The sequence below is a fragment of the Girardinichthys multiradiatus genome, chromosome 19 (assembly GCF_021462225.1).
Source record: "Girardinichthys multiradiatus isolate DD_20200921_A chromosome 19, DD_fGirMul_XY1, whole genome shotgun sequence".
Lineage (NCBI taxonomy): Eukaryota > Metazoa > Chordata > Actinopteri > Cyprinodontiformes > Goodeidae > Girardinichthys > Girardinichthys multiradiatus.
This window is the reverse complement of record NC_061811.1, coordinates 27,893,561-27,910,255: the sequence shown is the minus strand read 5'-3', so window position 1 is coordinate 27,910,255 and position 16,695 is coordinate 27,893,561. Positions and strand designations below refer to the sequence as shown.

General features: G+C 41.2%; 1 protein-coding gene across 2 annotated transcripts in view; it reads left to right on the top strand.

Annotated features, from left to right (window-relative positions):
- The first annotated feature begins 2,264 nt into the window (after positions 1–2,264).
- Positions 2,265–16,695, top strand: part of sptb (spectrin, beta, erythrocytic) — a 57,755-nt gene continuing 43,324 nt past the window's right edge. Inside the window, exons 1-3 of one of the 2 annotated variants that reach the window (XM_047344879.1) lie at positions 2,265–2,531; positions 15,638–15,789; positions 15,917–16,090. In XM_047344879.1, coding sequence (XP_047200835.1) covers positions 2,384–2,531; positions 15,638–15,789; positions 15,917–16,090 — 474 coding nt within the window. In that variant the 5' untranslated portion in view covers positions 2,265–2,383. Of the gene's footprint in view, positions 2,532–6,078; positions 6,710–15,637; positions 15,790–15,916; positions 16,091–16,695 lie in introns of those variants that run through there. The other variant, XM_047344878.1, reaches the window with a different exon arrangement.

Sequence of the window (16,695 nt, the reverse complement as noted above, 5' to 3'; positions counted from 1 at the left end):
GAAGTTTGTTACATCCATTAGTAACTGGTTTGCAGCTTATGTTTCAGAAACAAAGAGAGAGGTTGATCTTTTAAGCTGTCATACTGGAAAATATTCATTTGTGTTGTCATGTTAAAGGTGATATTGAATGTTTCAAGTTTGTCCATCAAAATGCTACAGATATTCAATTTGCTGTAAAATATTAGACTTCCAGTCTGGGGTTTTACATACACTCCTCATTAGCATGGATCATATTAACTTTGGGCTTTTAAAGATCCATTTGAATGGTTTTCCATTTTTCAGGGTGGATTGATTATAAAGGATGCAACTTTAAGGATTTTTAAAAGCTAGAATAAGGTTAAGAGGTTTTTCTTGATTGAGGATTTTCTCTAATCCAGCAGGGTCAGAATTATACATACAGTCTCAAATATATACACTACCGGGCAAAAGTTTTGGATACACTTTCTCACTTAATGGGTCTCTTTATTTTCATGACTATTTACATTGCTGATTATCACCAATAGCAACAAACTATGAATGAACAAACATGGAATTATGTAGTAAGCAAAAAGTGTGAAATACCTTTAAACATCTTTACATTTTAGATTCTTCAAAATATTCCCCCTTTGCTTTGATTACTGCTTTGCTCTCTTAGCATTCTCTCCATGAGCGTCTTGAGGTGGTCACCTGAAATGGTCCGGAGAGAACTTCCCAGAGGTTCATTGAGATACAGCCGGAGGTTAACATTTCAGTCATCACAGCAAAGGGCGGCTACTTTAAGGAATCTAAAATATAAAACATATTTAAAGTTTTTTTTATTATTTTACAATTTTTTGTTTGCTACATAATTGCATATGCATTCATTCACCATTTTGATGCCTTCAGTGAGAATCTAAGCACAATGTAAATAGTCATAAACATAAATAAAACCATTAAAAGAGAAAGTGTTTCTAAAACTTTTGACCTGTTGTGTACATACACCCTCACTAACTACTATTTGGATAAATCTTCTTTAGCAAGTTGCAGAGAAACCATACTTTTTGTAGACATCAATATTGTCTTTTTTTGTAATCCTGGCTGGGTCCTTGATTACTCTTTTTATCAGAAGTGGTAGAGTTCCTTTAAATTAGACCCAACTTTGAAGCATAATGCCTACATTTTCAATAGAGTTTGGGTTGAGGCCATCCTACGCTCATGACAGTCTGCTTTATTCTTTCCAAAATCAGTTATGGTGTGTGTTCGGGAATTTGTTCTGTTGCAACTCCAAATTGTGTCCAAGTTTCAATCATCTGACCCAAACTGTCAGCCTCACATGAAAAAGAATTTGCTAGGTTAATTAGGTACAATCCAGGAATTAATAATGCTCAACCCGATCATAAACTGGAAGATGCTGGAAACACCAGTTTCACTTTCCACAGTGAAGCCAGTTTAACATCATGGAGTTAGGAAGTTGACATATTCAAGCTTGACTGAAATTTGCAGCAATCCATGTAGACAAGCCAAATGTGTCATGGGAAAACGTTTCATGGTCGGATGAGATAACAGTTAAACTCTTTGGTCACAATAATGAGAAGATTATCTGGAGGAGCCAGTGTGAGGCTTTCAAACTGAAATACACTGCAGCACCTGTGAGGGATGGTGTTAGTAGTATCATGCTAAGGGTCTAGGTGCTGACAGTGGTACTAGTGCATTGAACAACGTAGGGATAATGGTGAAGATGGAGAACTTATAAGTACTTCTAAGTTCACCTCCACTGCTGTTTGTAATTTTGACATAACTGTGTGTTTTTAACAGAACAGTGATCCCAAACACATATCAAACCTGATTTCAAAATGCATAAATCAGAATAACAGACATTTTTTAATACAGACATCAACCCTATTGAAATACTGTTTGTTAAGATGGGTCTGTGCCAGGAAACCAACCAAATGAGTTCTATTAATGCTGCCAAGAATGAAGAACAAATTTCCTGCCAGAATTATGAAAATTCACAGTAATTTCAAGCTTGCATTCCAAAAATATTTTATTTTCAAAAAAGTTGCTTTTTAACATCATTATTTAAGATCAAATGAACATAATATTCATGCCAGTAACGATTGAACTTGAATTTGAGACTTGCGTTTTCATTAAGAAATATGTCAGTTCTTGGAGCAGCATACCCTTCTGGATTCTTATAGCAAATCTATAAATTTAACTTTTTCTAGAAATGAAATTAGTCAGTCCAATTACTGTACCATATATCAGTAACTATAGATCTTTTTATTTTCAATCTGTTTCAGGCTTTCTCCATATTTACCACCCATCCTCCCATTTAATCCCATCCATTCGCCTGCTTCTTCCTCACCCAGAACAACTGAGGACGCCACCTGCCGCCCCCCGCCCTCCTGTCACGCTGGCTACCGCCATGACTTCCACCACGGACTTTGACAATGTGGAAATCACGCAGCAGTACAGCCGCATCAACACCCGCTTCGAGCTCTCCGACGAGGAGCTGGACAACGACAACAGCTCCGCCAGGCTGTTCGAGCGCTCGCGCATCAAGGCCCTCGCAGGTGAGCGCCTGCATAGTAAACAGGCTGTGTCCTCCATGTCAGATTCTTGAGATGAAAGTCTTTTTAATAGTGTGGGAAGGGCACAGAGGGTGAGCTATAATGAGAGAACAACTGTGTAACTTTGGCAGGGTTGAATGAGCTTGAATAAAAAACACCTCTACTTCAAAAAAAAAAAAAACTTCTAAACCGCTCTACTGCTGATATTCAAAGCCTCAGCTCTGCACAGTTTGTTTGAAAAGTGTGTTTCGGTGTGGATTTCTGTTATGATATCACACACACACAGCCAGCAGCTGAGCCCTGACACCGATTCACGCACTCTACGAGTAACTGGGATCACTTGCACATTCCCAGAATGTCCACTGTCTGACCGATCTGGACAGCTGCCCTAACCGTCTGCCTCCCATCGCATGAATCTGTTGCATTTGTAGCTAAGCCGGTAGGCCGTGGCCCACCTGTGGGTCGGCTGCTTGGGATTTTAAAATAGCCGTGTTTCTGCTGTGGAAAGACTAGTAATGGAAAAGTCGGGGTTGGAGGTCATACTATTTTCATGTCTGCGAAGCTACAGATGCATAGAAGTTAAACATGAGTGGCTAGCATATAAATGCAGCCCTGAAGAGGAGGGGCTTATGTGTGGGACCTGCTCTCTCCAAAAGTGTTATAATATGGATGGAAAATGTATTACTCCACTTTGAAATGTACTTCATAAATAAATTGTCTAATTACTTGCACAGTTTTGCAAACCCAATGTAGCAAGTTTTCATACTTGTCTGGAGTTCACTTTTTGTTCCATACAACACCATAAAGCCTTGTCTTCACTCACCTATAAGCTCTTGTTTCTGGTTTCCACCAACATCATAGCAAACACATCTCCGCAGATACAGAATCCTGCATTCACATCATCAACCAGTTCCTTTTCATACTGAGCCGCTTGTGTATGCAATGCTTATTCAGTTTTTATTCTTGAAAACAGATGCCTGCTTGGGCCAAGAGTAAGGAAATGTGCTGGAGAACGGCTATGACATTAATATTATACAAAGCTAAAGCAAGAAATTGTTGTGTGATTCCTTGTGTCCCGCGACTCATACAAGATGATTTAGCCGCTTGTAGAAGTACCAATGGCAATGGTAACATATAAATAAAGTAGTTGTTATTTGGTATGGTTTTTATCAGTCTCTCACATCTTCATAGAGGAATTTTGGGCCACTTTTCTTAACAGCATTGGTTCAGCTCATTGAGGATTGCAAGAATTTATATCTACACATCTTTTCCCCCCACATTATGTCAATCAGGTTGAGGCCTTTGACTTGTCCTTCATTTCTTTTATTTCAGTCATTATGTTGTAAATTCGCTGCTGTGTTTTGCATCACTGTCCTTTTGGTGACCTAACTTTGACCAAATTCAGCTGTCTGACAGTTCGCTTCACAGTTGACTCTAAAATACTTGGAAAAATACAGGAATTGATGTTAGACTCAGTGAATGCAGTGTTCACGTACTGTAGCGGCAAAACAAGCCCAAATTATCACTCCTCTACTACCACGCTTTACAATTAGTAAGAGGTGTGGTTTGCCAAACATGGTGCTGTAGATTTTGGCCAATCGTCTCTACTTTTTTTTTTTACATCTAATCACAGATCTTCTTTCAAATGCAATTTTGCAAACCATATGCCTTTTCAAGACATACTCGTTCAGCTTTTTTCCTAATAGCACTTTAATCAACTTTGACATTTAACATGCTAAATGAAGTCAATAGAGCTGGAAATGTTGCTCTTAGGTTTTTTCTGTACTTTGTTTTAGCATTGCACAGTCTGATCTTGGGGTGAATTTCCTAGGACGTCCACTCTCAGATAGATTAGCAACTGTTTTAAATGTCTTCAACTTCTTCTTTATTGCTGTAGAATGATCAACTTCACATTTTTAGGAAAAGCCTCATAACTCCTTGTATTATAATGGGGAGCAACATTTGCTTCCCTCTCAGGGTATTACTGATGTCTTTCTAGCCTGGTATTGTGTTGACCCACACCTGGATGGTCCAGACCAGCAATGTCAAAACATCTACTTCAAGTTGAGCTGGTCAATGCCTGGGTGCTACACTTTTAGAGCAAGGCTATAGGTAGTTTTGCTCAAGACTTTATGGAGAGCTGCTGGTGTAAGGTTAATATCACTTCCTTTATGCTTCCTGTGAGCTTTAAGTTGCAAATTAATAACACTTTTCTGACTGTAATGAGCTGCTTTACATCTGCATTCTTATGACCAGGACTACGAGATTGTGTAGAGGCATGCTGTTCATGTAAGGATAAAGAGTTCCTTACTGTCCTTTCACTCCTCTTAATTTCCAAATGATTTGCTGAAAATTAGTGTTCATGTATGTACTATAGATGCAGTTATCAAAGGTGGGACTTGTTCCTTGTTTGGCTCTAGTCGGCAATCAGTTGGTCAAATACTGAGAAATAAACATTTTTTCTGATTTATTAAATGCATCTGGACCGCTTTAGGTCTATATTAACTAAAACATGCACTTTGATGCAGTTAAGAAGCCTTCATTTTCTGTTGGATTCAAAACTACTACCTCTATCAAAGAGCCTGCAGTACATTGTTTTTCTTTTATTTGTTGTTGTCCTTAGAGGGAAAAAAATCGGACTTGGTCAAAATGGTACTCTGCAGGTCAGACCTCAAAGAAAGCTGGAAATCTATATCTGATCTTTGCAGTCTCTTTGTTAGTACACCAGCATGGATATCAAAAGGGTCAGAGCTGAGAATCACCTGCCATGAGATCAGACTGGGTTCTGTTTTAGGCACCTATTGTTATCTCCTCTGTCTGGGAGTCCAGGACAGTTTTCTTCCCATCCAGGACTGTTATTGGACCCTGTTCTCGCTACATTTCTTGCTGCCTCTTCCTGTCTCTTTAAGTAATGAAAGCTTCAGGTTTGAGTGTCAGTTGGTGATATTGTGTTAGAGTGCTGCTGCTGCACTGATGCTTCTGTAATGTAATCAGTGTTTCCTGTCAGGGAGTGAAAGAGAAAGGGTGGGGATGGGGGTGCAAGAGATGGGAGAGGTTCTGAAAAGCACCTTGTTCTGGTGTACAGCTTGTGAACTCAAAAATATGCAGTCATTATACTTTCAAAGCAAATAAAGAATGTATAAGAGATCCATTGTCTCACAAAACCTCAATAAATGTTCTTTCGTGCTTTTACTTTTTTGCTTTTTATGCGGTTGTCTCATGTTGGGATTGTTGGCACAGGAACTCAGGATCATGCCAGTTGTGTACTTCATGTTCAGTATTTGTACAACTGTGTGGGAGTCGTAGGAACACGTGTATGCATTGAAACATACTGTATGCATGGATGGGGCTGCAAAAAAAAAAAATCACTCTGAACCAAACCGAAGGCTCCCCGAGCCCTCAGACAGCCTGAAAGTGGAGGCAGAGCTTCATCGCTGTAACAGTGAGGAGAGAGTAAGAAAGAAAGAAGGAGAGGAGAGAGGGAGGGAAGGAGGGAGAGAGGGAGGGAGTGGGAGTTAATGCGAAAGGCATCTGGAAAAGAGGACAGAGAGCCAGAAGAACGAGAGAGAAGAGGTGTGCCAAGCTCCTCGGCTGGCTCCCGTGGAGGTTTTTGTTCCTGTTGTAACTGTTTGGGGGGGTCAAGATGAGCAGCCCATGCCTGCTGCGAACTGCCCCCATAAGCCAACCCCGGCTCAGAGAGGTCAAGATCAGCCTAAAGGCCAGCAGCAGGGATGCTGGAGCTGTCCGGAGCACCAAGGAAGCGGCAAGCCGACCCTTTACTCCAGCAGAGAAAGGGGCCCAAGTTCGGGTCGGGGTGAGCAGCAGCCGGAGCAGGAGCACCCCGCCGATCCATCGTGCCCTCAGACCCGAGAGCAGGAAGGCAACAAGCAAGCAGCAGGTACCGGAGCACCAACCTGAAAGGAATGGCACTGTTCTGCACATCCCACTTACTTCTGCGCCCACAGGGCTCTCCCCCTTTTCCTCATCATCATCCTCATCTTCCTCCTGCACCCCCCGGCGTCCGCGGGCCTCTCAGACCCACCCGGACCTTGCCCCCATCCTCTCTTCATCCTCCTCTTCCTCATCAGCCAGGAGCATGAAGCGAGCGCGCTGGCTAAGTTACAGCACCTCGAACATCTGCTTCAACTCCATCCTGGATGGGCGCTTCAGGCAGCTGCAAGGTAACCGGTCTTGACCGTTGGCCATGTGTGTGTGTTTTCTAAGACAGCTGGTCCATCATCTTTGCCTCTCAGATGACTCTTCTTAGATCATGCCCCTCCCTTTTTCCATCATGTGTTTATGTTCATGTCTGGGCACTGGGGGAGGCTGGAGTGTGATGTCAGCATGAGGTTAGTTTGTCATTAGAACTTGTCTAAACACCTACAGAGGAGTATGTCTAGTGGTAATTTATTTATTTTAGGGAAGCTGTGCCTCTACCCTAATTGTTTACCATCTTGTCTTTAAATAATTTAAATAACACCTCAAGATAACAACCATTTATCTTTTCTTACAAGACTAAGCCTTCTGTATGGCCTTTACCTTTTACAAACTGCTCTAAAACAACAAGATGTCTTATCTCTTTTCAAAGAATAAAGAAAACAATCAATTTTTTAACTCCTTCCCGCCTTCATTGTTACAGTTTTAAGAGAGAGGCCTCCCATCACCGTGAATTTGTTTTTTCTGAGCTTGCACTACGCTATCCAACTCCCTGATGACAGGAATGCATTAGTGAGAGGAAGAAAATGGAGGAGACGATGCAGGAACAGAGGGAAAGTCTTTCTGTTTTTTCCTCCTGCCTCTGCTACATTTCAAATATCGACTGAGGCTGCATAGCCAACTGATACGCAAAGCTGCAAACTTCTGAAGCTTTTTCTAAATCAGAGCTGTGTCATGAGATGGGCCAAGCACATCAATTCACTAACTGTATGTCAGGACATCTAGCTTACATGATTTTTTCATCGGCTGTTACGAAGATTTTGACAGGATTGCAACAGAAAGGACAACTGTGATTAAAAAAATATCTGATAGATAAAGAGGGAGAAAACTGCTTTCTTTGCATCTATTGATGTGAAGCATTCCTTTGTTTTCTGACTCTTTAGACATTTGACATGACTATTGATGGGTATTTCTGCTGTTCTGCCTGTGAACAAGCATTTCCCCTTATTTCTTATTGTGCTTAGCAAGAGTATTCTCACCCCTTTAACTTTTTGTTTACATTTTGGCATATTACAACCAAAAACGTCCATTGATTTTACTGGGATCTTAATAGATAAACCAACATAAAATGTGAAAGAAATGATACATGGTTTAAAAACCGTTTTACAAATACAAATCTGAAAAGAAAACTTTCTGTCAATTTTTCTTCTCAAAAAGAGTTAAAGTCTGTCCGACTGGATGCAGAGCGTTTGTGAACATTTTCAAGTCTTGCCACAGATTCTCTATTAGGTTTAGCTCTGGACTTTGACTAGGCCATTCTAACATGAACATGATTTGATCCAAACCATTTCAGTGTAGCTTAGTCATACTTCTTTTGCAGCTTCTACCAGGTTTTCTTTCAGGATTGCCTTATATTTAGCTTAACCCATCAACTCCGACCAGCTGAAGAAAACCATCTCCACTGCATCATACAGCCACCACAATGTTTCACTGTGGGGATGGTCAGCTTAGGCTGATGTGCAGTGTTAGTTTTCGCCACAATTTTTCATACAAGCCAAAAAGTTCACCTTGGGTCTCCTCTGACCAGAATATCTTTTTCCACATGTTTGCTGTGTCCAGCTTATGACTGATGTTTGCCAGGTTTTGCTTTTCGCGTGCCTCTTTTACATTCCTAGCTCTAATTCTCCTAATGCTGTGTCAGACATTAATAAACTGAGCAAACATCAAATGCACATTAGGCTCAGCTGCTACAGACAGCTCTTTTAAAAGAGCAGATAAAGTATTTGCTTTGAGAACATGTCTAAAGAGGGTATGCAAGCGGGTAAAAAAAACACAAGGAGAGGCCGGGTTTCATCGCAAAGCCTTGCTCAGGTCTACTTGTCCTAGTGTCATGGTGTCATGGCTGCAGGACAGGCTCCTCTGGCTGTGCCATGACAGGGCCATGTAATAGGGTGCTCTGGGACTACTGGGCCACTTCCAGTATGAGCTGGCTGTAGGAAAAAAAACATATCAAGCTATGTACAGGGAAAATCCATCAACATCAATAAGTCATGGAGCTTTCACCGGAGTCAAAGAGTGGCTGAGAGATTACGAAGTAAAAGCATGTGAAACAGAAGAATCTTTAGTTAGACTGTACTAATATAAAGAACAGAAATAACAAAAGAAAGCTGGTGCACGCAAGTAAACAGATGGAAGTTCAATTCACATTGTGCAGATAAAAAAAAATGCTGAACATGTACACTGCTCAAAAAAATAAAGGGAACACTTAAACAACACAATATAACTCCAAGTAAATCAAACGTCTGTGAAATCAAACTGTCCACTTAGGAAGCAACACTGATTGACAATCAATTTCACATGATGTTGTGCAAATGAAATAGACAACAGGGGGAAATCTTTGGCGATTAGCAAGAAACACTCATTAAAGGAGTGGTTCTGCAGTTGGGGACCACAGACCACTTCTCAGTACCTATGCTTTCTGGCTGATGTTTTGGTCACTTTTGAATGTTGGTGGTGCTTTCACACTCGTGGTAGCATGAGACGGACTCTACAACCCACACAAGTGGCTCAGGTAGTGCAGCTCATCCAGGATGGCACATCAATGCGAGCTGTGGCAAGAAGGTTTGCTGTTTCTGTTAGCGTAGTGTCCAGAGCCTGGAGGCGCTACCAGGAGACAGGCCAGTACACCAGGAGACGTGGAGGAGGCTGTAGGAGGGCAACAACCCAGCAGCAGGACCACTACCTCCGCCTTTGTGCAAGGAGGAACAGGAGGAGCACTGCCAGAGCCCTGCAGAATGACCTCCAGCAGGCCACAAATGTGCATGTGTCTGCACAAATTGTTAAAAACCGACTCCATGAGGATGGTATGAGGGCCTGACGTCCACAAATGGGGGTTGTGCTCACAGCTCAACACTGTGCAGGACGCTTGGCATTTGCCAGAGAACACCAGGATTGGCTAATTCGCCACTGGCACCCTGTGCTCTTCACAGATGAAAGCAGGTTCACACTGAGCACATGTGACAGACGCGACAGAGTCTGGAGACACCGTGGAGAGCGATCTGCTGCCTGCAACATCCTTCAGCATGACCGGTTTGGCAGTGGGTCAGTAATGGTGTGGAGTGGCATTTCTTTGGAGGGCTGCACAGCCCTCCATGTGCTCGCCAGAGGTAGCCTGACTGCCATTAGGTACCGAGATGAGATCCTCAGACCCCTTGTGAGACCATATGCTGGTGCGGTTGGCCCTCTGTTCCTCCTAATGCAGGACAATGCTAGACCTCATGTGGCTGGAGTGTGTCAGCAGTTCCTGCAAGATGAAGACATTGAAGCTATGGACTGGCCCGCCCGTTCCCCAGACCTGGATCCGATTGAGCACATCTGGGACATCATGTCTCGCTCCATCCACCAACGTCACGTTGCACCACAGACTGTCCAGGAGTTGGTGGATGCTTTAGTCCAGGTCTGGGAGGAGTTCCCTCAGGAGACTATCCGCCGTCTCATCAGGAGTATGCCCAGGTGTTGTAGGGAGGTCATACAGACATGTGGAGGTCACACACAATACTGAGCCTCATTTTGACTTGTTTTAAGGACATTACATCAAAGTTGGATCAGTCTGTAGTGTGTTTTTCCACTTTAATTTTGTGTGTGACTCCAAATCCAGGCCTCCATTGGTTAATAAATTTGATTTCCATTGATGATTTTGTGTGATTTTGTTGTCAGCACATTCAACTTTGTACAGAACAAATTATTCAATGAGAATATTTCATTCATTCAGATCTAGGATGTGTTATTTTAGTGTTCCCTTTATTTTTTGGAGCAGTGTAGTATAATTGCTCCCCTCACACAGCATCATTAAATAATGCTGAAAAAACATTATAATTGTTTCCTGAAATAATCGGTGGAAGGTCAGCAGTTATACACATTGGCTGAATATTTGTCAACGGGTATGGCCAGAAAATCCTACTTCTCATATCTGCGATTTGAACAGCAAGCATTAATAAAACCTCTGTTTCCCTGTGCATATTCTCAGAGCCTCCATTATACCTCAACTTTGAAATTACCAAAAGGCTACCCACATCAAATCCAGAGTGTCTGTGGCAGACAGGTCGAAAGCACAAGAGAGTAACACAGGGAAACTCCTTGTACTCTGTTTAAGCCTTCCTGTTATCTGCTGAAAATTTTATTATCTTGTGACCTGAATAAACCACATGTTGTAGAAAATACAGTTTTCCTTTTAAATATCTTCTTACATCTCTGTGCGACCTTACAAGAATACGCAGGAATAGACAATGTATGAATTTAAAGATCTGTGTGCTTCCTCTGACCTCAGTGATCCTAAAAATAGCTAACTTTGAGTCTTATTCCCTCAGTAACAGCTTCCACACTGAAGAATCTTGTTGTCAGTGACCTGTCTGTATGGTGCGTTTAACTGATCGGAAAAAGACGGAATTCAATATAATCAATATAACAGCAGAAAAAGGGTCAACGATATCATTTAAGAAGTGTTTAATAACACTTTAGTGGTATTTAAAGAATAAAAAATTTGATTTTATAACTTCATGTTTTTTAATTTAGAAAACTTAATAAATGAGATGCACCTTGACGCACAAAGAGTTTGTCACTGTTTGGCTGTCAAACACTGTATAGATTTGCAGTGGTCCTAATAGCTAGGCATAACTGCTGGTTTAAAAAATCTCTTAATAGTGCACAGCTGCCAATAGTCATGTTGTTTTACAACTCACAAATAAATAAAAAGACAGAATACTGTGGAGATTCAAAAACACATCAAACTCACCGCTGCGGTCAAATGACCGCTGTCATCCATTGTTGTGCTGACTAGATTCAATTAAAAAGATCCATGTGACACCAATATCACTGCGTGCATAAAACGTCATTTTCTTATGGACCCACTTTGACACTATTAAAGTTTTACCTCACGAGGGGACCAGAAAAACCTCTTAGCATGGGCAGCTGAGGTGGGGTAAAACAGTTCCATAAGCTTGTACACTTCCTTGAAGCAGCTTTTGATCTTACATTTGTCACATCCATTGCTGAAGCAACAGGTGATAATGACTGAAGTCTGGGCAGATAATCAGCTGGGACCAGTAATGGGACTTTTAAAGAGAAAATCTTCCCAGAAAAGCAGAGCAACCGGAGTCGGTCGAAAACAAAACAGGAGCAGTAAGGCTAAACAGCATCGTATGTAGAGAGGATCTTGTTTGCTGAGTCAGAGGCTCCAGTCACAGTCTATCATTGAAAGCAACAGTAGTCTGGAACAGTTAGGGACTGGCAGATGTGCAGATTCATAATTACGACTCCACAAACATTTAATTGTTGGTTTAAGGGTTGTCAGGCCACTTTCCACCGTTAGTTTAACCTTTTCTGAAATAATCTGCCATTTTTGTGTTTGATTTGTAGGTAAAACTTAAAAATGACACAGTGACACATTTAATGACTTAATTTATCTATGGAATTCTTATTACTTTTGTGTTGTTCTGTCTCCTGTGTTTTTTTTCTCTTCAAGATGCTCAGAAATAGGTAGGGCCATGTGCTACTGGTCCCATGGTCCTTGAATAGTGTCCTTGGCAGCCCCTCATTGCTTTGACCCCAAATCAATCGAAACGCATGAAATCATATAGATATTTGAGCTGGACAACGTACAGTTCAGTCCTGCACCAAGCATATAAAATACTGTCCCTATGTTTGCAGCGAGTGGGGGGCATCAACTCTCCAATGACTCCACATACATAAAAGCAATAGAAATCTTGTTCAAGGCACAACTGTGAAAAGGTTATATAGTTTTTGCCAATTTCTTGTGTGCCCCTTTTTAATGCTGCCCCGGGCAACTGCCCAAATGATCCTAAAGATGGTCCTAAAGATAGTCCTAAAGAAATGTCCCCGCTGTATACATTCTAAGGACACGCTTCATAATTAGATGTATTTGTCATATTTCTAATACTAATTTAATAACTTCTGCAGCATGGGTTTGGATATATAATATAAGTATATGGTGATGGCTGTTAATGTTTTTTTTTTTACTTTCTAATTTAGTGACAGTACAGAGTGACTGTGGCTCAGTGAGAATACTAATTGTCTTGCAATCCAAAAGTTGTAGGTTCCATTCCAGCTTTCTCCGATCATATTTCATTCAGTCCATTTACAATTTACAGAGCCTAAAATACTTGAAATATAATATTTTATTTTTGCATGTATACTGATATATATTCAAATCCTATATAGCATTGTATGTCGTATCACTAATCACATTGATATTTTTTAATCTTCTAAATAAAAGAACCACAGATGGAATTTAAGGATTAAACAGAGCATATTTTTCAAAAGAGCGCTTGAGGCTTTGTTCATTTATCTCAGAGCTGTTGTCATATTAAGCTATTCCTCATCAGCATTAAGTTTAGCAGGACGCATGAAAACAACTCCCCCTCTATTGCTCTCTGTTTTTCCATTGCTTCCCACTTGGCCAAGAACTTTCCGGTGCATGCATGCTGTCCCTTCTCAAGGTCTCTTATTGTGAAATCATATGGTAAAACAGTGTGGGAATGCACTTTAATTCGCCTCTCATTGGCTGTACTGTGAAATCCTCTGCACCCCGGATAGTTCAGAGAGGATTTGTCAGTTTTTAATCATGCTCTTCCTTTGTCTCTTTATTCTGTTTTTACTCTGGTAGCATTTGTGTTGCTGATGGAGCTTTGAGTTATTTGCATTTTTTAATGTCCATTACTTTTTCATTACGTCGGTTATCCATGTGGATGCAGCGGAGCAGTGTGTGCTGTTGTTGTTCTGCTGAGGGGAGCAGAGTGGGGCATGATTTATTTACTGTACCCTGCTGCACCATGTGTTGTACATACTGTAACTCTTGATTCCTTCTCCTGGATGGTGCTGGGAATTCAGCTGGAGCTGTAAAGGAGCTTACTGGGTGTTTTTTGCAGCAGTAGGGGAGATACTGTGGGTGATGTGTTTTGTTCTGTTTATCTCACTGTGCCTCTGCACAGTAAACCTGAAAGGCTGCATCCCAGGGTCCTCTTCCTCTTGCCAAGTTTTCTTCTGTCCAGAGTTTGTCTCCTCTTCAATTTCACCTGGCGTATTGCCGCCTACTTAACCTGTAATACAATACCTCTAACATCTCTGCTCTGGCTGTTTCTTACTCGTTCTGCACAGTCTTGAGCTCTGCCTCATTTTAGTTAACAAGTAATTATGGAGTCGGGGATGAACAGGTCAGCTTTCAGTGAGGAGACTAAAGGGAACTGATGTGTTGCATGCTGGGACAGCTAAGGCTGAGAATGTCCCATTGCTGACATAATAAACCTGTGAGATCTGTGCATGTGAATAAATGTGTGTATCTTAGCTGTAGGTAAAATCAAAGTTAGTGTAATGAGAAAGCCGTTCTGCCCTTCTGTTCGCCTTGCTCTGGCTAATTTTGGTTGCCACAGAAATATGTTGAACAGATGGAGATGTAACTCACTTGATGAAATGTTTACCTGGTCAGCCTCAGTTTGTCTCTGTAGCAATGTGCCTTGCAGATGTATTTACACCTCTGGAAATATTTCATTTTTATCATGTTGCAACCTCAAACGTCAACATATTCTACTCGGAACAACACAAAGTAGTGCATAGTTGTGCAGTGGAAAGAAAATCACAAGTGGTTTTCAGACCTTTCAACAGACAAAATCTAAAAAGAGAGTAAGAAGATATATGTGAATAAAATGCATCATGAACACATAGAGAACAGCAGATAGATCAGGGATACAGTTGTGGAGAAGTTTAATGCAGGGTTAGATTATAATGTAAATTCCTCCCGAGCATTAAACATCTCACTGAGCTCTTCAGTCCATCATCTGAAACTTGAAAGACTACTAACCCACCCAGACATGGCTGTCCACTGACAGGCTGGGCAAGGACAGCATTAATCAGAGAACTAACCAAGAAACCCTTGATAACTCTGTTAGTTGTGCACTCCACAAAACTGCCGTTTAGTGGCAAAAGGAACCAGTGTTAAAAGAAAGCCATAGGAGGGGAAGCAGCAGACATGTGGAAGAATGATCTTGTCAGATGCAACCAAAAGGAAACTTTTTTGCCTAAATTCAAAACACTATGTGTGGTGGAAGCTAACATCAAACATTGTCCTGAACACACCATATCCATGGTGAAATACGGTGGTGGCGGTATCATGCTGTGGGGATGCTTCTCTTTGGCTGGTCAAAGTTGATAGGACGATGATCTTAGGTAAATACAGGACAACCCAGGAAGACAACCTGTTAGAGGCTGTGACTCTAAACAAACAGTCAAAGCTGCAATAGAGGGGTTTAGAACAAAGCATATGCATGTGTTAGAAAGATCCAGTCAGTCCAGACCTAAATCCAATTACTATTCTGTGGCAAAACTTGAAATTGGATGTTCACCAATGCTCTCCATCTACTCTGACTGTTGCTGACCTAGTGTGTAAAGAAGAATTGACGAACTTTCAGTTCTAGATGTGAAAAGCTGATGGGGACAATGACCTGCAGCTGTAAAAAGCTGCTTCGGCAAAGTATTGACAATGGGGGTCTAAATACAAAAGCATGCCTCACTTATCGCAATTTTTATCATAAAAAGATTTGAAAAACATGCATAATTTTCCTTCCACTTTACAATGAAGGAGTACTTTGTGTTGTTGCATCACATAAAACACTATGTAATATGACAATATGTGGTGAAATTAAAATGGTATAAATACTTTTAAAAGGAACTGTGTATAAGGTTAATCTTTTTACTGAGCATTAATTTACACACTAAGAGTTTTCCTCAGACAAACACTGACATGTACAGCCATCTTTCAGTTTGAAGTGCCATTGTTGGAGACAGTAAATCCCTACCAGCTTCTGTGATGCTGCTCTGCAGCTGTGAGGGTGGTGCATTATTCATGGGGCTCATGTTCTTTCTTAACCGTGTTCCCTCTCCAGATGAGCGTGAGGCAGTTCAAAAGAAGACCTTTACTAAATGGGTCAACTCTATCCTTTCCCGAGTTGGCTGTCGCATCTCTGACCTCTACCTGGACCTGCGCGATGGACGCATGCTAATTAAACTGCTGGAGGTTCTGTCTGGAGAACGTCTGGTGAGCTATGCTGTCGCAGCTAAGAGTTTATCATCCTCAAAGTTTATGTTATCTGTAAAATATTTGTGGTTTCTTTTCTTTTCAGCATTCTGATTTTCTGTTTTCTTCTTCCTTGATTCCTTAATAGCCAAAACCCACTAAAGGCAGGATGCGAATTCACTGCTTGGAAAATGTGGACAAGGCCCTGCAGTTCCTCAAAGAGCAGCGGGTCCACCTGGAGAACATGGGCTCCCATGACATTGTCGACGGCAACCATCGCCTCATCCTCGGGCTTATTTGGACCATCATCCTGCGTTTCCAGGTAAACTGAGGTTGCGAAACTCCCAAATGTTAAAACAGGAAGCAGCAGAGTTGCAAATTGTAGTCACTCTTTCCAGGGGCCTCATGTAGCACCTGGGCACCTATGCACAGAAACCTGGCTTACTCCATTTTCCATGCAAATGTTTAAAATGTAATAATAATGAACTGTCTGTCATGTGCGCATCTCAACTGCAACTCCATGAGTTGCGAACCCACATTTCTAGAGTAATAAGCCTTTTTGGCGACACCAAGAGGGCACATTGCAAAGCTGTTGATGTCAAAACAAGTACAGTCATAATCAATAAATTAGATAATTGAAAAGTCAGTTTATTACAGTTACTCAATTCACTAAGTAAACCACATTATGTAATTTAATTACATGCAGATTGATATTTTCAAGACTTTATTTATTTTATTTATTACTGGCTAAACTAGTCTCAGAGCATTCTGTCTGGTCCCCAAGTACCTCTATGTTTACAGTAGTTATATGAATAAACACATGAGTAAAGTTTAAAATGCTGTAGCTTCACCTTTTCCTTGGTGCACTTTATTAATTTATAATAGAATTTACATTTAGGAGCACCTCCGACTTGCATACCTTTTAGT